The sequence below is a fragment of the Ambystoma mexicanum genome, chromosome 10 (genome assembly GCF_040938575.1).
Source record: "Ambystoma mexicanum isolate Mex_15411 chromosome 10, UKY_AmexF1_1, whole genome shotgun sequence".
Classification (NCBI taxonomy): Eukaryota; Metazoa; Chordata; class Amphibia; order Caudata; family Ambystomatidae; genus Ambystoma; species Ambystoma mexicanum.
Genome location: NC_090932.1, coordinates 1,621,300,046 through 1,621,324,557, shown reverse-complemented (window position 1 = coordinate 1,621,324,557; position 24,512 = coordinate 1,621,300,046). Strand labels below are relative to the sequence as shown.

Sequence of the window (24,512 nt, the reverse complement as noted above, 5' to 3'; positions counted from 1 at the left end):
ACTGGCTTTGCCTCAGATTCAGTGACCTTTTACCAGCCTGGGAATGCTTCCCCTCCCCTCTCCCATAGTCAGACCGTCCCCGCCTATACATTATCCTGCCTCTGAACCTGTGATACACTCCCCCCCCCCCCTCCCAGAACCAGACCACTGAACCAGAATAAAAAGAAGCTTTCAAGGATGAAAAGAACAAAAGAGTGGGGCGGGAATCAAAGCGAAATGAAGTTTTCTGGACTGAATTACCCAGCCTACGCCATAGCATGCTCAGTCAGTGGAAGTCATTGAGGGACAGACGGGAGGGGGGGGGCAATGGACCAGCTCTTTATCCGGCCCACATGATGGATGGGCTCCGGGCCCCACTGCGGGGGCACAGGGATTTCTAGCTGTTGTCAGGGGATCAGCACGCGGGCCAGTCCCAGCCCCCCTCCGACCCAGCCTGTCCTGCACACAGGCCTAGACAAACAAGCCTTCCAGCTGGACAGGCCCCATGGGGGCCTTTGACATAAAGGCCCTTGGGGGAGGCTGGGAGTTGGCAGGCCTTTGATGGGCTCCCCGCTGCGCCCATTAGCCTCTGTTACTAATTTGGAGTGCATGGGAGGGGGGGGGCGGGAGACCCCCCTTTCACCCCCGCGCCCACAAACACCTGCAAGTGGCTGCGGGGGGCACTGCAGACAGACATCACCAGAGTTCTTTCTTGCTGCTGATAGAGATTAGGAAGGAAGTGGGGGAGGGAAAGTCCGTGACCCTTAACCCCAGAGGTCATGTCTGGAGGACACAGTCCTCTTTAAAAGACCCGGGCAGCTTTCGGTGCCCTTTAAATTAAACATGGAAAGAAATGCGCGCTTGGCATTGATATAGTGTGAGCCCAGCTAGACAGCAAAAGGTGGGCTACATAGAGGGGGCAGGAGGTGAAGTGCTCGTCGAGGAGCGGGGCATGTAGGACCTTCCTGCTGTTCCGGGGGTAGAGGGCACGTCCAATGAACAGTGCAGATTACAGGCCCTAAATATAATGTGAAATGCATCTGCCACAAAGCAGAGGCCACTTTACTTGAACACAGGGGACACGTGGTCTATTTAAAACAACACTCTGGAGGCCAGCAAAGAGCTGACAACTAAGACAGCGTGACTAAAAGAAACCACGGACTAACAAACGGGTACATTAGAGCCGCGTTATGATGCAGCGTGACTAAAAGAAAGAACGGACTAACACCCAGACTACAAGTCCCAGAATGCATGGAAAAAACAGCGGTGCAAAAGTTCCTACAGATTGGAATGGGTCATGTTAGCGAGTATGACGAAACCTCCATAAACCACGACCAGTAGGGTTTGCATCGCTGAAAAGGATGTAGTTTGTGGGTTCTGAGTTTCTTTCTGAGGGTGGGGTACACGAAGGTTGTCAGGCCGAGGGCCTGGAACGGGATCTGGAAAAGGGCACACGTCTCTTTAGGTGCCGCATGTTCGGTGTACTGGAGTGGGTGAATAGTTGCCAACTAGCCCCATTTCGCCCGTCTCAAGAATGCACAATTCTTGTTTTTAGCTACTGGCGCTTTGCCCGAGGGGACATGTAGGTCCATATTTAAAACGAGAAATGGCAAACTACAAGTCCCAGCATGCAAAGTGCTCTTGCCTTAAAGCAGGTCAAGTTGAAGGAGAGAAATGCAAAAAAAGTAATCGATGCTAAATCATGGAGCAACATTGTTCCGGGTGGATAGCTCGGAGTTAAGAGCTCGTCTCTCACATAGGGCCAGCCTGCACTTCACAAGTTCAAATCCTGCAGCAGTGCAGGCTCGGCCCTTTATCCCGCAGAGATCCTTAGTTTGAGTAATGATAACTTGTTATTACAGTGCTTAGAAGGGGAAGGAATACAGCAGGAAGTGCTGCATAACACATGATTTATGATATGCGATTGTCCATTACTCTAGGTAGAATTCCTGTGCCATTACAGAAGGAGACACAGTATATCAAAATCGCTCTTAACGAGGACTTACGCGCATCCACACATACCCCCCAACCAGCTGTCTCGCTGGGGGGAGGGGAGATGGGGTGACAGATTTTTTTTGGGCCCGTGGTAGCCCTCTGAAATCTACAAACGGGTATGAGCTTTGCCATGAGGGTGAACTGAGTCTAGGGAAGTTGACACCACCAAATGCGGGCGAGTTGAGTTCATTCCCAGTGGCCGGGCAACTGCTAGGCAACGTCCCCTCTGCGCCGAAAGACTAGGAACCACAAACATGTTTCATCTTCTCGGGGGCCTCGGAGTGGCGCGAGTGGCAGCTTGAGTCCTCAGGCGCAGCGAGTTTGGGGACCGCGCAAGACCACAACCCTTCAAATTGGTGCATGAAAAAACAGGCGAACGCTGGATAAAGGCGACTGATGACCTGGGCCTGCATCACAGAGGTGTTGAGAAGGGGAGGCAACAATGCGGACATGTAGTTGAATGCTTCATTTTAAAGTAGTCTTATGTGAGCTGTGTGATCGAATTTGGAGACTTCATCCCTTCTTCCATAGGGGGAGCCCCAACCTTTGGTATTAAGGAGGTGGGCCCACTCAGCAAAACCATCCATAGGGGTTTGGGAAAGCGGGACCTCACTGGGAGTGACTCTCCTTTAGAGGAAAAGAACTCCAATTCCCACAGGCAGCTCCCTAGATGCAGTCTATTCTCTACCTACATGGGATTAAGAAATGCTGACACTGCATCCATGTGTTTGGCTACAGGTAATGGTGAACTTTCCAAATTCTAGACAACCCGTGGTGAACAACGCGCCCCTGCTGAATACAGGAACAAGAATAAACAACCCTTGAATGGCGGAGGAGAAACTCAATGCGGAGACAAGTCTCAGACGTGAGAACATCAGCAAGGGGCAGAGCCGTGCAAACGATCAGAGCTGGCTGCCGCGTGGAAGGAGGTGGACGACAGACGCTGGGGTGACGCGTGAGGCCAGAGAAGCAGAGGCCGCGTGGAGCATGTCTGGACCTGGAGGCGTGACCACATATAAGATTGGTGGGCCTGGAACCAGGAAACAGACGCAGAGTCCAGTGTCTAAGTGAGAACTGGGTCCTCTGCTCGCAGACCGAGAGGCAATTGGAGAGAGAGAGAGAGAGAGAGAGAGAGAGAGAGAGAGAGACGAGACGAGACGTAGATGAGAACCGCTAACATCCAGAAGCGAAGAGCAGCAAGCCGTGGAGAATGCTGCCATCGCTTATGAGACAGGCCCTCACTGGAGCAAGCACAGCAAACACAGCAGGTGCGCCGTTGCCCGGTCGGAGGGAGGAGAGAGAGAACGACTATCTTAACCCCTGCCACCGGTCACAGGGACCTAAGACACAAGAGAGAATAAGATCAGTCAAAGGTTTACGCAATCCTGAGAAACCAGAGCAGCATAGACCTACAGAAGGGTCACAGGGACCCGAGAAAACAGAGTCCTAGAATCGGAGAGGGGCCAAAGGGACACTAGCGAACAAAGTGGTATACTGGGTCAGGGGACCCCAAAGAGTCAACAGGGGCACAATAAGCAGAGTGAAAAGCATATATCACAGGAGCAGAGGGACTCCAGATAGTTAATCGAAGTGGGGATAGATCGACCAAGCTGGGAGAAAGGGATCAAGGAAATATCCCTCCACCTAAAGAAGTTTGATAATTTCGTTTTTTGAGGAACTTGAGAGTTTCAGGAAATTGTCAGTCTATCAAAGGTTCCTCACAATCACTTTTTCTTTGAGAGGAACTTTTGTTTACTTTTTAACCATTGGATCCAGATCCAGGAGGGATTCCTGGAGCAGACGGAGACATCTTTGTGGCGAACCCAGAGTGCAGGACACTCAATCTATTTCTGTTACATCTTGCTAAGTGGTAGGGCAAGTTTAGTAGATAGGTTTGGACCAGGACTATCTTTATTTTGGACTATAGACGAGGACGTCGGTTTAGTTTGGTTAGGACGGGGGACTCCCTTTTGGAAGTAAGGTAAGTGAAGCATGTTCCTTTTGACTGGCCTGCCACACAGCCTACATTTCACGCGTGGCAACATATTGTGCGTGATACAGCAATCTGAAAGTGCAAGAATGCTCAGCAGTCAGGCTTGAGGGATTATCCTCAAAAGTGAACTTTAATTAAAAATGAGCACTCCAGGTGTAAGACTCAATTGAAATCGATGAGACCCTTGACCCGGGCCGAGAGTGAGATCTTGCGCTAGGAGGCTGCCAGGAGGATGTGCTAACGGCGTCCACTTTCACGGCTGTACTCGACAGGGGTGATATTGAGCTACAGTGAGTGGGAGTATTTGCCAAGTGCCAGGACTCATTCCCATGGAGCAAGACTGCTCTACAGGGTATGAAACTCACCGCCACTGAAAAAGTGCTCCATGGCGGGAGCCGTACCCAAGGGAAAGAAATGGTGCAAGACTCACCTTGGTGCACAGTTTCACCCACTAACTGTAAGAGCCTCCCCCCACCCCAATGAGGGACATTCTGCCTGTTGTGCGAGGGCACATCCACCCTTGCATGGCCCCGGGTGCATGTCCCCTACTCCTCGCCACTGAGCTCTACATGGAGTCCCTGCCAGGCCCGATGCCGCTCTTCCTAAAGGGACACCAAATACACAGCACAATGTCCGGATCACCTCTTGATCCCATGCATCCCAGAAATCTGCACTCCACTGGCCTGTGTGTTCCCCAATTGGGCACACCTCATCCATTCACTCTTGGAAGGCTGGCCCCATCCGCTTTTCCAACAGAAAGCCATAGTGGTGGAGCATTTACTCAAGCAGTGGCTGGGCTCGACATCCCCACCCACCTTCCATTCCACTGCCCTTTTCCCGCTGCCAGCGAAAAGACTGGGACAAGGTGCCGCTCACGGTTGACACAAATTCTCGAGTGAGTCAAAAGGTCACCTGGATTCCCAACGGGGGCAGAATCTGGGCTTGAACCCGTGCTGGATGATGTCAGAGGAGTGCGTAGTGGTCAGTTTCACATCGGTGTTGCTGATGCCGTCTTAATCGGACGCCTGTATGGAGTCCGAGGGGCCATTCTGGATCGGCTCTCCGTTTTCACGAATGGCCAACCAGTTGAATCCCTAAATCCTTTGAGTTGTAACTTTCGCTTCTCCCACGGGGCTCTTCCCTTTTGCGCTTGTAATTATTGTAGATGTAGGACCACGGACGGAGACTATACGATCTTATGGTTTCCAGGTTTACACCTACGACGAATGATACAATCTTCGCTCGTCTGATCGGCTATCTCCTGGTGGCTGATGACCACCTGTAAACGTACTTACTGCTTGAAATCAAGGGTCTTTAGGAGAGCATGAGAGAGACAGAGAGCATGAGAGAGACAGAGAGACAGAGAGACAGAGAGACAGAGAGACAGAGAGACAGAGAGACAGAGAGACAGAGAGAGAGAGAGAGAGAGACAGAGAGACAGAGAGAGAGAGAGAGAGACAGAGAGAGAGAGAGAGAGAGAGAGAGAGACTTTGGCATTTCTGCAGATACTCAGAGGGATATGGCGTAGATCAGGCAAGAGTTTGCGAATTCAATGCGAGCTGCAAAATGGCCGCTTTCATCTAAATTCCTTTCGCATTCAGAAAACAAAATCCGCTCTAGGCGCCCCACTGCAAAAAAGGATTCGCAGATGACAGACAAGCGCAAGCCCCAGGACACATTTCTGCTCGAGCGCTCTCTGCAGCTCAGAATGAATATTTCAAAATTTCAAATGGAGGCCTTCGGCGGGCACGGGAGCTGGGGGAAGTGTTCAGAGGCCCCTTCGGTGCAAAAGCAGTGTTTTTACTGTACAACTTTAATTTGGAAAGCGACGACGGGCAATCTGTACATCGTTGCCCCCGAGCTTTTGGAAAATGAAAAACGTTCATTTTTTAAAGGCTGGCTGGGTAAATTAACCCGTTTTGGCAGATGAGACCGCAGGGACGTCATTTTACCAAAATGCCAGAGGTAGCTGACGTGACATCACACGACCCTTCACCTCTGACGACATCTCAGGAAGTGATATCATTTGACCCCACCCAGAAGTGACATCACAGGAAGCGATGCAACATGACCTTTTACCGATTTACGAAACAGGAAGCGGCATCACATAGCATTGTTCCTAAATACACTACAACAAATAGGATTACTATATCACTGTAATGTGTTATACATTTCATACAATAATGGATCACCATATGTATCGTTAACATCAGTGTGTATAGGCCCATATTACAAATTACTGTGAATGCAAGCAAAGGCAAATGATAATGTGTCATTATATAGCACTTCTGCTTAAGCTCTTTAGATAGAACAAATATACATACAATATCACCCAACCAGGGGTGGTACTCATTTATCAACCTCAGAAGGATGAAATGCTGAGTTGGTCTTGCCGGGACTCGAACCTGCAACCTGCAGATCACACACCCATCGCAGCAGCGATCGCACAACCCACTGAGCTCTCTTACCGGCTATAGCTATTTTACCAGCTATAGTAAAATGAGCAATTACATGTCTGAATCTTCTCAAAGTCAGAAAGAAAATTACACTCTGTAGTGGATACCATTAAACTGGTAAGTGAGATTTAACAGCAGGCCGGTTCATCTGCAGGTCTGGCGCAAAGTTGGCCACATGTCAAGCCTGTGTGGACTTACTTTTCAGGCTTCAGAGGTTGGCGAACTACATACCATTGCGAGGGTTCACAACTGTGTATTAAAGAATTTAGAGTAGCGCAGGGAATGCAGCGCGCTCACACGGTATCACGTACTCTTGGCACTCGTTACCTCATACATGCAAACAAACATCCTGAACAGCATGCCACGGAGATAGGAAAGATAGACACATTACAACAAAGCATTAATTGTGGCACAATGAAATCAAGGGCCACTTTATGTGCTATGGTCAAACATTTCTACACTGTACACAAGCTTTTAGGCACAGGGATTTTGTCAAGTGACCGAGGACACCGAGATGGAACGTCTTGTGATGATCGTAACAGAGACAACATCAGAAAAAAAACATGCTATAACTGCAACTTGCAAAAAGCAAAATAGATAGTCCTAAATAGATACTTATTCTACTCTAAATGCTTTTTAGAGGAATTTGTCTGCACTGTGAATTTGAGATGTTTGAGAACAGACTAAATCAGAGACTCACCCCCTGAAGTGTGCCTGAAATAAACCTTTAATGAGTCTAGCAATTATTGTATAGAATTCCAGAAACACAAATCATGTGTTATTCCTATTCTTTCTTATTTAGGGTCACTGCAAACTTGTGGGACCCCCGCCCTGAATAAGAAAACCAGTCACTCCAGAAACAAAGAGCCACATGGCGCTGGCCACAGCCCAGGAGCGTCCATAAAAAAGTGTTTTCTTTTTTTTGGGGTTACAAGGGAGACCATAGAGTTATCAAGGGAGACATCAAAGGTGGCCGGTGAGGCCCCTGCGACCCCCAAATGGTGTCTGGTCGGCAGTCAGGGTGAAGGTATGCAAAATGGCGGAAGTCCAAGTTACAGGTGTAGATATTGGCGGGAGCGGGACAAAGCAGTGAGGTTGTGACTTTTGTTATAATCCAGTCATCAAATTTGAAGTTTACAGAGCTGGCCAAATCCAAACACGTGCCAAATTTAGCAAAGTTTCATCAGTGTTTCCAAGCATAAAATAAAAGTTGGAGAAGAAAAACCTTGTTGTGCACTTGTTAGCCCACACTATTTCAATGGTTTCCACTTTGATTTTGGATAGGCCCTTGCTCAAGCCGCAAACATTTTGAAAATTGCCTCATCCAAACTTGATATATTCACTTTTTAATGCCAGAAATGTTTTAATTTTTCGGATAGTAGCATTTGGTACAGAAAGACAAGCATACCGCGCGCACACACACCCCATCCCTCTCCCCCCCCCCCCCGCCACCAGGATCATCCTAGATAAACCCAGGAGGTTCTGTCGAAGAGACCGAAAAAATATTTGGCAAAGTGAAACATTCCTCAAACCCACAAAAAAAGGATTCTGCATCACAAAACATGCAGCTGATCTTCGATACATGCACACTAGTTTTGATGGGACCAAACAACATGTAACAAGTCTGTAAAAGGTAGGGTGACCAGATGTCCCGGTTTTGTCATACAATGATGGGCTCGAACCCCCAACCTTCCCAGTATGCATTAAGTGCTTGCGCCACAGAGGCCGGCTGAGACACTGGCAAGGCCCCTTTGATATTGACTTTTTTAAATAAAAAAAAAAAATTAAGTGTGTTATAATTGGGATTCTCAACTTTTCACAATAAACGCCAATAACTGTCAAGTTCATTGTATGCATACAACATTATAAAACATCAATCAGTAGGACTTAAAACATACCATGCATGTTATTTACGTGCCTTTATCAACAGTCAAAACTGCAGTGGGGATGCAGTGGGGGTGTTGGGGGGGACGGAAGGCCGTCGAGTTAAAGCACAAAGGGGAGAGTAATTGTAATTGGCTATTTATAATGTGCTTAATACCCAGAGGTTTCCAAGCGCAGACCCGGGGTTCGAACCTGTGGTGCTCCGCATGGTCTTGCTTCCAAGATGAGTGCGTTGGACCTGAGCTATCCTCAAGACTACTGAAATTGGGTTAGTCCCTCTTTTGGTATGTGGATGGGCATGGGCCCAGTTCTTGCTTCGGACAGGTGTGTTTTAGGAACTTGCTGGAGTTAAGTGTCTCGTTGGTATCAGGGTTTTACACTGGTCAGGTTCGACAGTGGTATGATGTAACCGTACCCCAGACTTTGCGTAACAGCTAAAAAATGACCCCAGTTATTTGCTTTCAGAGTTTCATTATTTATTGAGATCTTGAACTCCTCCCATTTCTTCTCTTTTGTCTTAATGTAATGTTGTGTTATTTGGTATACATATAGCGCATTTGTATGACGTCAAAGCGCTTGTGGGGTGAACGCCCTCGGAGACCGTAGTCCAGGTCAGTCGAGAGAGTAGGGTATCATAGGGTGCTTGGGAGCACTCGATATGTGAGCAGCTGATGCGATTGCATGATGGTAGCTGCATCCTAATATTAGTTGTGGTGGTATTGGGAGATCAGTTGAAAGTGTGCAGTCTGGTGGTTGGTCTCCGAGACTGCATTCTGGCGGTCGGTCTCCGAGACTGCATTCTGGCGGCATTAGGCCTGTGTAGGACACTTGTGTGCGCGACTAGGCAGATTTTTTTGTGAGGTATAGCTGCGTTCTAGCAGGATGTTGAGGTGTTCATGGAGTATTGTTCGTATGTGAGCAGCTAGGCCGAAATTGATCGAGGGGTGTAGCTGCTCTCTATGGTGTGTTGGTGTAGAGTTAGAGAGTGAGCATAGTGATAGGAGAGGTGTGTCTGGAGTGGATATTTTATTCTTACGAGCCCACTGTTCCGGATTACATTCACACGTTTCATGGTAGCTGCACTCAGAGGGCGATGGCACAGGAAACAACTAGGCATGTGTAGTAGACTCGGAGTGGATAGTCGGAAGTCCTATATCTAGCGCCTGCAGGAAACGAAAGTTGTCGTCTATGGTAACCGTTTCCCGATTCTGTCTTGGTGACTTGTTAGTCGCTTTCAGTGGTGTCATTGCTCGGTATCTCCTCAAACATTTGTCCACAGGCTGCAATTACTTTCCAATGTAATGTCATTGAAGTCGTAGTCTATGGTGTTGTAGGGTTTCAGAGGCCCTAGATGGTCTTAATCAGGTTTATGGAAAGAGGCAGGTTTTTAGAGCTTTGCAGAAGGCCATGTAGTCTTCAGTGTGTCGAATGTGTGGGGGGAGTGAGTTCCATACACTTAAGAATGATCCAGGTCCCTTACCTTCTTGCACACGTTTTCAGGGATTAGTTACAGAGTCTCAGGGTGAGAGGAAGGGCAGGAGGTAGCGACGAGGCAGAACCACGTGTTATTTAAAAGAGCACCAAAGTAGGAGTTGGCATCTCTTGGGATATTTACAAGGAAGGTAGAGCATGGAATAAATATGGGTTATGTGCCCGGTGGGCAAATATCCCCATCTGATCCCAACACATGTCTTAAAAATAGCAGGCATTGTCAAATACCCATTGGCACCCCGCTTAAAAGGAGGCCCTTGGCGGGAGACCGCTCCCCAGAATAGTGCAAGATTGATTTTGAAAGTTGTATGTGTTGCTGTGGCAGGGCCCCTCTGCTGGAAGAGTGTCCTGCACAGTGTTCATTTTAGATGGTACGTGTGAAACAGAATTCTTTTCCTGAAGAGTTTACCACTTTCTACTTTGCATACCAATCATGACTGCCCGCTTTCTTTGTTATGTCAGATGACCAGTGTGTCTGGGCATGACAATCAAGAGGACCCATAGCCCAGGACATGCCCCTTATAACTCTGCCCAGCCATGGCACTGATGGCACGCATGTATTCATTCTGGACTTCTAGGCTGAGTAGAGAATAGGTTTGCATCCACTGTTTCTCTTCCGGGGACGCAGAAATGACCAATAATATGCACAGGAATGAAGCACATGCGTCAACAGCGTGAAGAGTGTAGGACACATGGAGGTCATGAAGCGCCTCGGGCACATCAGAAAGTGTGAGACTCTCAGCGGGGCATGGCTAGGCAGTATGAGGGACCATGGCACATGGGTGGCGGGAGTGTGAAGAACCCGAAGCACATGAAGAGGGTGAGAAGATTGGCACACATGGCCAGACTACCCGAGAAGCTTGGGACACTTGCCCAGTGTGGGTATCTGGAGTGGCATTGGACAGACCCGCTGAGGAGCTTGGAGAACAACAGGCAGCGGGAGGAGGTTGGGGCACATGCCCGATGTGGGTAGCTGGAGGGGCATTGGACAGACCCGCTGAGGAGCTTGGAGCACAACAGGCAGCGGGAGGAGGTTGGGGCACATGCCCAGTGTGGGTAGCTGGAGGGGCATTGGTCATACCCGCTGAGGAGCTTGGAGTACAACAGGCAGCGGGAGGAGGTTGGGGCACATGCCCAGTGTGGGTAGCTGGAGGGGCATTGGACAGACCCGCCGAGGAGCTTGGAGCACAACAGGCAGCGGGAGGAGGTTGGGGCACATGCCCAGTGTGGGTAGCTGGAGGGCATTGGACATACCCGCTGAGGAGCTTGGAGCACAACAGGCAGCGGGAGGAGGTTGGGGCACATGCCCAGTGTGGGTAGCTGGAGGGGCATTGGACAGACCCGCTGAGGAGCTTGGAGCACAACAGGCAGCGGGAGGAGGTTGGGGCACATGCCCAGTGTGGGTAGCTGGAGGGCATTGGACATGCCCGCTGAGGAGCTTGGAGCACAACAGGCAGCGGGAGGAGGTTGGGGATCATGCCCAGTGTGGGTAGCTGGAGGGGCATTGGACAGACCCGCTGTGGAGCTTGGAGCATAACAGGCAGCGGGAGGAGGTTGGGGCACATGCCCAGTGTGGGTAGCTGGAGGGGCATTGGACAGACCCGCTGAGGAGCTTGGAGCACAACAGGCAGCGGGAGGAGGTTGGGGCACATGCCCAGTGTGGGTAGCTGGAGGGGTATTGGACATGCCCGCTGAGGAGCTTGGAGCACAACAGGCAGCGGGAGGAGGTTGGGGCACATGCCCAGTGTGGGTAGCTGGAGGGGCATTGGACAGACCCGCTGAGGAGCTTGAAGCACAAGAACAGGCAGCGGGAGGAGGTTGGGGCACATGCCCAGTGTGGGTAGCTGGAGGGGCATTGGACAGACCCGCTGAGGAGCTAGGAGCACAACAGGCAGCGGGAGGAGGTTGGGGATCATGCCCAGTGTGGGTAGCTGGAGGGGCATTAGACATACCTGCTGAGGAGCTTGGAGCACAACAGGCAGCGGGAGGAGGTTGGGGCACATGCCCAGTGTGGGTAGCTGGAGGGGCATTGGACAGACCCGCCGAGGAGCTTGGAGCATAACAGGCAGCGGGAGGAGGTTGGGGCACATGCCCAGTGTGGGTAGCTGGAGGGGCATTGGACAGACCCGCTGAGGAGCTTGGAGCACAACAGGCAGCGGGAGGAGGTTGGGGCACATGCCCAGTGTGGGTAGCTGGAGGGGTATTGGACATGCCCGCTGAGGAGCTTGGAGCACAACAGGCAGCGGGAGGAGGTTGGGGCACATGCCCAGTGTGGGTAGCTGGAGGGGCATTGGACAGACCCGCTGAGGAGCTTGAAGCACAAGAACAGGCAGCGGGAGGAGGTTGGGGCACATGCCCAGTGTGGGTAGCTGGAGGGGCATTGGACAGACCCGCTGAGGAGCTAGGAGCACAACAGGCAGCGGGAGGAGGTTGGGGCACATGGAAAGACAGCATAGGAAGCTTGGGGACAAAAGAATGCAAGCATCTTAGAGCACATTGACAAACCGTACCGGTAGTATCGGGCACACGGACCAACCACGTGAGGAGTGTGGGACACATGGGAAGACGGTGTGAGGAGCTTGGAGCCATGGCAGAAAAGCTTATGTCTCAAACTCTAGTAGCCGTGGGCCTAGAAGTGACTGAACTGCATGGGACAGAGCGAGTCGGCATCCAGTAGCTGGGTGGCGTGATACCGGGCATGGAGACACCACTACATTTGCAAAGGGCTATAGGCAAATATATATAAATGATTTATATTTTTATCGGACATATTTTATCAATAGACAAAGAAACTGGGGGTCAAATCAGAGTAAGGCGAGAAGCCCATGAAAGCAATGAGCCCTGTGGTCCTCCCTGGATACTTGACATTTCTTTGCAGTGCCAGTTTCACCTCGGTATTTGTTATGGGGGCAAACCCCTTCATACACCATCTGATACTCCCTACCCCTCACTTCTCTAAAAGTCAACAATATATTTCCTAACTCATTCCCCCTATAAAAAGTGCCATTAAAATATTAGCAAAAGGAACGTTCACAAAATACTGTAACATGGCCACGCCGAGGTGGGTGGGTACCTCTTTCACAGCAGTTTCTGGAGTCCCTCCTTGGCGGGCGATTGGAGGGGGTAAGTGGCCTTCAGGTAGGGCCTAACCGCCACTGTTAGTTAGGGGTTGCGAGGTGATAACTCCTTTGGCATTTGGGATTGGCGCTGCATTCCACTTGTGCCTTCAAAGAAGAAGGCCACCTGGGGAAATGTAACCCACTACCCAAAGCAATCCTCTCGACATACCTCAAACTCACCTCCCTCCATTGAGCAGTTTCAAAATGGCCGCCCCCCCTTTCCTTCAGATATCTATAGGGATGCCCATTGTCTGTGCCCATACGTAGGTTCACTAGAAGTCTCGGGTTTTGCTGGCACTGCCCCTGAATTAGGACTCCTCAAGAGTTTTTTAAATCCTCGAGAGATTTTAAATTTAAAAACCCTTGTATCTCGGCAAAACCCATTGCCGAGATACAATAAATCAAATCTACAATCCAGGTTTCTTGCTACATCTCTTCCACCCCAAGGGAGGTTCGAACCCCCGACCTTTCTATTCTCTGCCGCCTACCTTTACCGATTGCACCACGGGAGTGGATAAGACACTCACTGCAGAGCCTGTTACAACAAGCAAAGCAAAAGTCCTTTTGTTTTCAACATGCCTAGCATCACAGCCGAATCTGCCATATCCATATTTCATATGGAAATAGCGAAGTGCTGGAAATTTCATTTATTTTCATGAGCAATCCTGCCCAGTCGGATGAGGGATAGTGGGCAGCAATTGTTGGGGGGTGAGAACGACCGGGGCAGTTAGGGGTTGACTGTCATGGCGGCGCTAGTCCTACTTTTATGTTTGTTCAAAATCTGGTCACCCTACATACAGCAATGGTTCACATGGCTTAGGTTTCTGTAGTCCATAACGCAGATTGGCGGGAAAGGATAGGTTTCCCAACGGATGTGAATTTAAGAGGTGGTTACCAGTAGAAGCTCTTCCATCAGAAGACATCATACAGACTTAAAAAGTCTCTTTCCATGGCATCGAGTAGGGAATCAAATTCAGAAAAATCAGGATTTCTGCCAAAGCTTGAGCTTGGCTCAGCTCCAGTACATTGGCGTCGATAACTAATCCCTGCAAATGTAATCATGTGCATTTAAAAAAAAAAATCTTTTAATTTGTTGCTGCTACACGCTCGGGGCATGTGAGAAAAGCGTGAAACCCAAGGTGTTGGAAGCAAACTCGCCACCTCCATCCTTTTAAGATAAGAAATTGTCACCCAGACGCTAGAATCTTTTCATGCGGTTTGAGCTCTTCCGCTATTCGATGTATTCTTAGGAAAAAAAAAAAGATTCTTGATTATATCGGATGGAGTCGACAATCTGATACCCGAGCGACTCTTCGCACCCTTAACCGCTCGGTGCATCTCAACCCTCCAGCCCACGCTTGGGGGAAACCACGCGGTGACAACTGTAGGCCCTGGACTAACCACAGGCTCAGAGCTTGTGAGATTAGGCAGGTGGGAACCGAGGCCAGAGCAGCAGGGCCTCCAACTTCACCAACCAGAGGGCGGCCTTATGAGGAACAAGGGCCTGACCACAGATGGGGCGCATCCACAAGTGTGAAGCGCTGACGTTTCCTGCTTGAGGACTCATACAATATCACATAACCTCGGGCTCAGACAGATGTAAAGTCTGAACTTGTAACCGAAAACCACCTACAATCCACAAACAGATGGACAGACTGATAGAAAGACATGTGCACGTTGTATATGCCACCACGCAACATTACAATTTGCAGAGTGTGTTATTAATCCAATCAACTACAGACTAGGCAGTTTCCACCCAGAACCTCTTATTTTGCCAAGGGTCTTGGTAGGAAGGCAACCACATTGTTTAGAATCAAAATCGTGATTCTCAGAAAGATGTAATTTCGGTTCCATGTGAAAACGTCTTATGAAATCAAGCTGCCTGAACTTGCAATTCTTTTGGAAGGTTGTTCTTTTACTGTTTCAATCTAATGATTTTTGTTCCCGAAATTGGATTTTTTGAGACTTACCCTTTTCCCCTTTTTTTTGCTAACCCCATAAACTTTACACCAATGCACAAAAGACACTATTAAAACGCTCTTTTCATACGATGCCGCAGTGTCTCCAGCTTCACATTTTTAGGTTGAATGTAATCATCAGAATCATGGCTTTTACTCTTATTATTGTTAGGTTATTTATTGAGTGCGGACATAGCCTTGAGAAGCAACAGAGCTCTTTACAATCAGAGGTTGACGAACACAGAGAGGGAAGCAGAGAACAAAAGAAGCAGGGAACTAACAGGGAAGGGCGAGGGCGATCAATTGGCAGCAAGGGATCTGCAAGCAACCGGGGTGGGGGGAGAAAGTGGGGAACAGATCACCGAGTCTCAGATAGGGTGGGAGTGCAGGGTGTGTGGACCTAGGTTTTAAGGAGGAGCCATTCCTTGAAGAGGAAGTCTTGAGCTACTGTAGAAGTGATGGGACAAGACTGGGAAGAGATACCAGAGTCTTGGAGCACAGACAGAGAAGGACTGTCTTCTGGTTCTTTCGTTCCTGCAGTGTTGTAATTCAAGTCTGCACGTTTCCCTACTTCTGATGGATCACAGGCCTCTGGAGATGCTGAGATTTTCAGTGAGGTGGCTTGGGGTCTTCAGGATGACTATTTGAATTGTCTATTTGAGTTGTATATTTTTCCACTTTCGTTTTTCCAGTGGAGCATAGCCCTCCCATCTCAGACCTTTATCCTGGGGTCCGATCTACACGGTGACCGACCAACTGACTTTTGAGCCTCGACACCACTAGTTTACGTATGTCTCCATTCACCATACCTGGGAACACTCTTGCATTGCTCGTGTGCCACCCAGGGTTCAGCATCTTCAGCTTCAGCTTACCAGACAGGTAAGCATATTTAAATAATTGGAATATTTGTCCAGCACTGGCCCTACCCAGAGAGTCTCAGAGCACCTTACAAAGTTCAAAGGGCGGGTGAGGTGAAAAAGAAGTTAGAATATTTTCATGACAGGATAGGAAGATCAGGATAGACACAGGATGACAAGGGAGAGGGTTTGGCTGGACTAGGTGTCGGTAAAGACGTATGTTTTGAGGAAAGTGGTGATGGAAGGTGTGGTACCGAGCTGGGTCGCAACCGAACGCTGTACAACAGACGGAAGGATTCACAGTGGAGCCGGGATGAGTGTAGGAAGGCAGCAGGGTAGCGTTGACAGGATAGGAAGATCAGGACAGACACAGGATGACAAGGGAGAGGGTTTGGCTGGACTAGGTGTCGGTAAAGACGTATGTTTTGAGGAAAGCGGTGATGGAAGGTGTTGTACCGAGCTGGGTCGCAACCGAACGCTGTACAGTAGACGGAAGGATTCACAGTGGAGCCGGGATGAGTGTAGGAAGGCAGCAGGGTAGCTTTTGCTATCCGGGTCCAGTGATCAGCAGCGGACGCAATGTTCTATGAAGGCTCAGGAAGGTTCTGCGCTATGCTCAGAGCTATGGTGCCCTCCTAGCAAGGTGTGACCAGTCCATCACGGCTCCCCGCTTCCCTGCTAAACCTCCTGCACTATCCAGGTACTGGAACACAATTATTTTGCATATAAATGTTTCATTTCATCACTCTGGCTGTTGTGACATTTTAGGTTTTCTTTCAAAGCTTTCTGTGTTGCTTTCCTATATAATTGGGGGGCGGACCCAAACAGCTCTTATGCGTTCCCCCCCCACCCGCACCTCCCTAACAACAATTTGCAGTTTTCATAGCACTAGGATAAATCCCCCCCATGGTGTTAATAGGCTTCTTCTGAGCCGTTACCTCTGCTAGCTGCTTAGGCCCATGCCGCAGCTCTCGTCTTACGCGGCATTACGGAAAAGGCAAGGATCTAGGGTGGGAAGCCCGCCCTTGGCCACGACTACAACACTTGTACAATTTAAAGAAGTGTGTGTGGGGTACGAGGAGGGCGGGTGTCGTGGCAAAGTCACACTGCGTTAATTGACAGCTTCTTACCCCCATCTCTTGGATCCGGGGGTGGGGGGGGTGCCGCACACACCACAGTTTGCTGAGCCTGCCAATTAAAGCAAAGCATACAGCTGTTTTCGACGAATTCATAATTCCTTATTAGTGTTCAAAAAGAAAGGAAGCCAAACTCGCTGGGCATTCTGGGCCAGATGGCGGAAAAAACGGGTACGGTGAAGGCGGTCTTGAAGGAGCACACGCAATCTCCTGCAGAGTACGAGTCAACGTCAACATTGGCACCAACACAAAGGTGGCCGCAGAACAGAGTTGAACATTGCATGGTAGAAGAAAGCCATTTTTGAAATTGATATTTCTGCGTCTGATCTTAAGATTCAACATGCACTGGGCAGACAGAGGCGTAGCCTGGATTCTCTGACAAGTGGGGCTTGAAGCTAATGTAGTTGGGCCCACCGCAGCGACATTAACATCTGTACACGCCGACACAGAGCTGCTTAACGGGAATTTACAGATTTTGTGTGGGCCTTGCCCACTCAGGCCCTACCCTGTCTACGCCTCTGCGTGGCAGAGAAGGTTCGTTTTGTTGTATGTGCATGCATAACCCTGCCACCACATTGTATTGACTATTATGGATGTATTTTTGCAAAATGGCGCATATTTTTATTTTTTATTTTAAATAAACTGATTGGGGAAAACCAACAAAAGCTGGCGTTTAGCCTCCACATAGTAGAGAGATGTACACAGGAAATGCAGTTGGAATAACTTCCCTGGGTAATTAAGAGTTTTTCATGTGCCTCTAATCGGATTGGGGTTGAAAGACCGAATTAGAAATGTTCGAGGGAGAAAAGACAAAAGATAATTTTTTCGAAATAATCTCTGGTATTTTTTCCCCTGAACATTACTGACTTGGCCCACGCCCCTACCCGCAACCCAACACACCCCTACACACAACCCACCCCCGCCCCCACCCCCTACTTACCTTGCATTCCGACTCGCTGTGTCCCCACAACACCTGTTCCCATTCACTTCCGTGATCGGGAACGGCGCTGCAGGGTCCTTTCCTTTTCTTCCCCTTCTTTTCGGGACAGCTTTTCCCCACTCACAATATATGACACCCCTGCAGCCCCCAGCACCGAATGCGTGATCTGGTCGAACTTAACGGCCGTTCGGAAAATATGAACGGCTGAAATTCAGCCAAATCGCACTTCCAGTGGTTTTTTTTCATCAAAATGCCTTGGCCATAGTGTGTAGACGCCCCACTAAAAGGAAGGGTCTTTTTTACCTAGAATCGCGCCCAGGCTGTGCAGGTGATCACTTGGGCTGAAAGAAGCTGTATGTCTGATTCAGAAGGAATTAAAGACTCTGTCAGATAACCTTCCACCAGCCACTAACACAGGGCTGGCCACACTAGGGAGAGGGTCTTAGAAATGAGAAGCCTCCAAGGCCAACATGGCGGACCAGCAAAGAGGTCTCTCTTTGGAGAGCCTCCTAGAATCGAGTTCCTAGAGCCGAGACAACGAACCATGGATAAAATCAATTGAAAACAAGGTGGTTGTAGAGGGCATTAACAGCTGGTATGGGCCTTCAATCCAATCATTCATAACATCGCCTTTGTCTCTCCCTGTTTTTAACAGAACATTCTATCCTCAATGGGTGAAAAGCTCTAATAGCATTAAAGCCTTTCTGCCTCACCCTATGGCAGCATCCCCCTGTCCCCCTACCCCCAGCGCTAAAAGCCCTTGCCTGCACCTCAGGCTTTTAACTCGGGGAGGATATTGAATAGCAGAAAAAGACCTGGCCTACGGGCTATAATCAGACACCCGAAACTCCCTGCTTCTGACCCTGCAAGCGAGTCCATCTGGTCTTCTGAACATTTTACATTTTCTGTCCAAATGTAAGCCACCCAATGATTGAGGTTAGTCATACCCCCACGTCCTGTGTCCCCTTACCCTTATTACAGTCCCTCCCATTGATAAAATGGGTGACAATGGACCTGTGGTCGGTTTGTTGGATTATAGATGGGGGCGGGGAGGTGGGGTATTACCAGTAATGAAAGTGCACATTGAAAAATCTCATTTGTGCATTTGGACTTAACTCAGACACGGCCCAGTGGACCTTTTAACAAGCACATGGGAATACTTAATAACTACGTTTCCTGCCATATGCTGTTAATAATAAGTGCACTGGCACATTGATACCTACAGGCACCGTGATTAATAAACCCTCTAAAGACATATAAATAATTACCGCATGTGGTAGTTACCATTTACTGTATGCCGTAATATTGAATCTCTGCCCGACTGAGAAAAAGGCCAGGGGTGGCACTAATGGCTAAAGATTTCCATGAATCCTTCATATGGTATTTCTGCAAATCCACAGGAAATAATTACGATAACCCATTTCCACCCCTGTTTTGAATGAATAAATGGATTGTTGAAGCAGTGGCTCACACCGCTATGGTGCCATTTTTGATGAAGCAGACAAAGGACCTGTTTGACCCTTCTGTGCATTACATAGTAAAGGGGCACTGTGCTTTGAAAGGTATTGGTTCACCACTTGTCTTTTCCACTTCTGAAAACTAGGGGCGAGCAAACCACAATGAATAGCAAAGACGCACTGTCCTAGTACTTGCACTCCTGACTCATCTCAGCAACAACAGAGCCCCCCCCTAAATCCCTCTCAACACTGGAAGAAGTGCATGTTCATAATTGAAGCCGCCAACTCAAAGGCACTGATTACAACTGAATTGGGAAAATGAGTGCATGCCTTATGGCCAGTCCAGCCCTGGGCGTGGTCTGGAAAGGCCATACTACAAGCAGAGCCTCAGAAGTAGCTCCCCTGGTTCAAAGTGTGGAATGAAATGTCCCGTTGTCTATCCCTTCAATACCCTCTATCGAAGAGACCAAGAAGTGCCAGTGGAGAATGGCTTTCCTTTTCCTTTGAATAAATGCGGGACGACCATGTCACTCGCTGAATGCACCAAGACCATCACTTCATTCTTGGGACCACACTACAAAGGGGCAATTTACCCACGCTAGTTATGCCACAGTATTTAAAAAACAAAAACTCCAGCATGCCACCAAAGGGCACCGGCCCCGGCACAGCAATGGGGGCATGATGTGCAGAAGGTGCCGCTACTAAGGTAGCCAGGATGACCACAGTTATTAAAGTTTGGATCCCATTCTTTATGTGAGTGAACACAGTTGACCAATGCTGCATTTGTGGGGGGCGAACACCACCACAGAATTCTGTTCGCAATCTCACGAGAAGTGCATGTACAATTACACTGGTGTGCCTGGTAAATCTCCTACCAGGCTGGCCTTCGGTTCATCTTAAAGTCTACTGCCTCAAAGGAAAATCGGTCCCAGACCTATTTTCTGATCACTTGGCCAGAGTGGATAACTGCAGAGATGAAATAGGAACGGACAACTAGAAAGTATGCTTCAAGTATATAAAGTAGCAGTAATTCACTTACAGAGTACCCTCTTCCGGAGAAATACTGCGCCGAGCTCTGTGGGAGGAAAGAACACAGAAAACAAACAGTCAGTCTACAGCATGCGAAAAAACACTTTCTCAACAAAGAACATGCACATTATGGCTGATAACTATGGTAGAAAAACACCCACTACGCCCAAATCAGAAAGGATACAATCCTTGAGATGATTAACACTACAACAATGCGGCCTAGCTACATAGAGGTTTCACCACGGCTGCCCTCCCTGGCAAAACTGAAATCTTGAATCGGGTGATTACAGACTTTGGAAGACGATGATGTGGTTGAAGAAAAAGTTGCAGAGGCTGAGAAGCAGGCAGGCTTCTCACACTCCTACAATTCAGAAAAGAACAATCTCTTCAATGAGTCTCTCCCCCTCAACACCTAGGCCATCACGCCGCCTCCGTCCGAGTAAAAGTCCTCAGCTGCCATGCATCTCATAGTGCCATGTGTGCCCCGAAGGCCTAGCAATGTCACCTGACCAGCACTGCAAGGATAACTAGCTGGTGACAGGCTGGGCCGACCTTAGAGGTTGCAGCACCCCAGACAGCAAAACAAAAATGTGGCATCCCGCCTCCCCCGTGCACCACTAGTCATGCAGGGGATGCCACATTTTTCAATAGGTGCCACAGAGCCCTATTATTTAAAGCGCTGTGCTCCAGAGAATGGGGTGCTTTTAATTTGAACAGGGTGCCTGCTGCGCCTTCTCTCACCACGCCAGCTCGCTGTAGACCTTGAAAGACTCCCGAGTTGGAGTGGCAGGGGGCTAATGGCACCCCAGGCAGTCGCTTGGGCGGCCCTGCCCCAAGGCCGGCCTTGGTGACACTGTCACTTACTTTGGCTGAAAAAGCAGATAGTGATGCCAAACCACCACCCCTTGGAAAATCCAGGTGCCCCCAGTAGCTGCCCTTTGATTCCTAAATAGCATTGCATGAAGATTGGGGTTGTGGCGATCTGGACATGTCTGCTGCATACGTCACTGACTAGCTTAGGGTTGGGATAGACAATTCAGCATGCACACTCCTCCGCCCTCCCACCAGGCATGGGCATCTCTGTGCATGCACACCCCTCTGAACATGCTAACACGCCTGCATGTGCATATATCTCTGGGAGCGGGCGCACACATACCACCTGCATGCTCATGAACCATCCACATGCTAAAACAGCTGCACGCACTAGCACTCACACCGGTGTGCACTCAGAGCGAGACAGACACGCTTGAGCTGAGCAATGTCCCTCTTCCAGTCGATCTATTCTTCTTACATTGGAACATTTGCTGCAGAGTGGCAAAGGGTCCTTCTATACTAGTTCACAGGAGAACATGGGATGGCTCATATTTGGAACAAATGTACATATCACCATAAAGAGTTGCCATTTTCAAGGTGCCACTGATGAGGTTGTCAATGTATTTCAAACAAAATGCAGGAGACCATTCTTTTAAGTGCTGGATGCTTTGCACTTCGTGCTGAGAAGAACTAGCAACGAGCTTCTGACGAGGGGAAGCACTTCAGAAGAGTTTGGAGACGATGTGCCCAAGCAATCAGACAGCAAAGCTTCCAAGGTCCAGGTGAGCCAGTCACTAGGTTTGCTAGTGGCCCCACCTGGGCTTTGCAAAATTAGCTAGTGGCCCCACCTGGGCTTTGCAAGCTTCGACAGTGACCCCACCTGGGCTTTGCAAGCTTCGACAGTGGCCCCACCTGGGCTTTGAAAGCTTCGGCCGTGACCCCACCTGGGCTTTGAAAGCTTCGGCCGTGACCCCACCTGGGCTTTGAAAGCTTTGCTAGTGGCCCCACCTGGGCTTTGAAAGCTTTGACAGTGGCCTCAACTAGGCGTGGCCCCACCTGGGCTTTGAAAGCTTCAGTGGCCCCATCTGGGCTTTGAAAGCTTCGCCAGTGGCCCCACCTGGGCTTTGCAAGCTTCGCCAGTGGCCCCACCTGGGCTTTGCAAGCTTCGCCAGTGGCCCCACCTGGGCTTTGGAAGCTTTGCCAGTGGCCCCACCTGGGCTTTGGAAGCTTTGCCAGTGGTCCCACCTGGGCTTTGGAAGCTTTGCCAGTGGCCCCACCTGCTCTACTCAGCCCCAGCACAACGGTTCCAGTACTTGGGAGCAGTCTTGCAAATCATTGGTTTCAAAATACATTGAAATAATCACCCAACAGCTGAAAGCCCCTAATTTTACAGACATTACACCTCCTTGTAGAAACCAGAGTGGGAAACAAAAAGGTTTCCTTTGAGAGCTGGAGCCCAGGCCACAGGCAGAAGCGGAGACTCGAAGATCCATGTCTGCGTATTGTGTACCTCCAGCTTGTAGTGTTTCTTTCTCACCTGTTCCAAGAGAGTCATCTGAAACCTTAATCCCTGAAATGACATCTAATTCGATGAAGGGGTCAAGTGCTTGTGCCCAGGAGAAACTTTTGTTTCCACAATCCAATCTGGTCTGTCGCCTTCCATTCCACAGCGTCATCTTCCACTCCCTGGGCATGGAACTACCATCGCTGGTGCCCAGAGGAGCCCCCTAAGTCACTCATCAATGACCCGTGGCACCGGTCCCCATTCAGCTATCTTCACTAGTTTCGTGGTCCATCATCCCGACGCCAGCACTGAACCCCAAAATTCTAACTTAAAGGGCTGTGACAGCTTGAGATCTATCCCTACCCATCCCCCGACCGATTAATCCATCCACCAATCAATCCATCCACCCACCCACCAATGAATCCATTCACCCATCCAGCCACCAATCCATCCATCCACTGATCCATCAATCCCCCATTCACCCACTGATCAATCCATTGATCAACTCTCACTCTCACTCTCTCTCTCACTCATCCACCCATCCATCCATCCATCCATCCACCCACCCATCCACCCATCCACCCACCCAAGGAAGATGGAGAACAGGGTCCTTTCCCTCTTGTTCCCAGTGACACTTGATCAGCATGCCACCTTTATAATTTTAATTACAATTGCTCTTTTGTAATGTGCTTAGTAACAGAGCGCTTAATATCAGAGATGAGTTGCTAAGCATGGGATCATGATTCGAGCCCCTGTTGCTGTGATGAATCCGCTGCCGGGGCACCAGTGGTCCAGGGATGAATATCGGGTTCTAAACCATCCATCAGCCCCACACCTCTAGCACACCAGAAGGGAACCGAACAGAGTGGAAACACAAGCAAATTATGAACATCCGTGTGCAATTTTGGTAACGTGGATGGAACAGCAGGCTTATCTCTGCAAGGTCGTGGATGGTTGGTTAGTTGCAACACAGCGAAAATACAATTATTACCCAATAATAAAAGTTCTGTAAAGGCAAGGTATACAAACATCTACTTTATTATTATCACAATGGACAGTTCTAGCACACAACAAAATACAACCCACCCGGTAAAGGAATGTAGAGGACAGGCAGTTTCAAAGAAGGAAAAGGGATGCCCTCTGGATACTGACAGGGGGTAGTCAGTAAAGTAATTAATCGCAATAGTTCAAGGATACTTGGTTTTAGCACAAAGGGAGCAATGGGTTGTAAAATGTAACTAGGGGCCTTTGAAGAAGGTCCAGTGGGACAGAACCATAATGTATCTTGCTATCGGTACTCAAAGGGTCGAGTTGGTTTCAGGGTCCTTTGCGGCTCCTACGACAGAGTGTAAGATGGGAGACAGCTGCGGGTATCAGGCGGCAGGCAATTTGGAGAGTGAGGATGGATGGAATGCTGCAGGCTGGCCTACACAGCGGCTCGGGTCACGAATCATTGCCTAAGTGCTGGGTGGCGGGTATGAAGCATTGGTCGAGGTGTCTCGGACGACGTTAGTGACTGTGGCGTGACAACTGTCATCTGTGCAGTTGGTGGCAGCTCGAAGGGCTCAACTGGCATGAAAATGTCCTTTAAAGTGGACGCTGGTTGATGCTTGCTGATTTACTCCTCTTAGCTTCTTCACTGGGCTTTTCTTGTCCTTTAAAGCGGACGACCCAAAGCTGAGGAGAGTGTTGCAGGCAACGGCCTTGTCCTTGGTTTGGTTCAGAGACTCCGTCACTTCCCACCTAGGAAGCTTGCTTGCAGAGCCTAGCAGGGCATGCTGTGTGCTGGCTGGTACCGGTTCTGGAGCCGCTAGCGGATTGTCTGCATTCAGTATCTGCCTCCGTTCCCTGGGAGAGGTTTAGGGGAGGGATCTTGTTTCCCCTCTTTGGATATTCTGTCC

At 49.3% G+C, this 24,512-nt stretch overlaps 1 protein-coding gene across 9 annotated transcripts in view; it reads right to left on the bottom strand.

Moving 5' to 3' along the window:
* The window catches only part of FBRSL1 (fibrosin like 1), a 1,377,451-nt gene that overhangs the window by 610,161 nt on the left and 742,778 nt on the right, over positions 1-24,512 (bottom strand). For all 9 annotated transcript variants that reach the window (XM_069619989.1, XM_069619995.1, XM_069619992.1 and 6 more), the window contains exon 4: positions 20,305-20,340. In XM_069619989.1, coding sequence (XP_069476090.1) covers positions 20,305-20,340 — 36 coding nt within the window. The remainder of the gene's footprint in view (positions 1-20,304; positions 20,341-24,512) is intronic.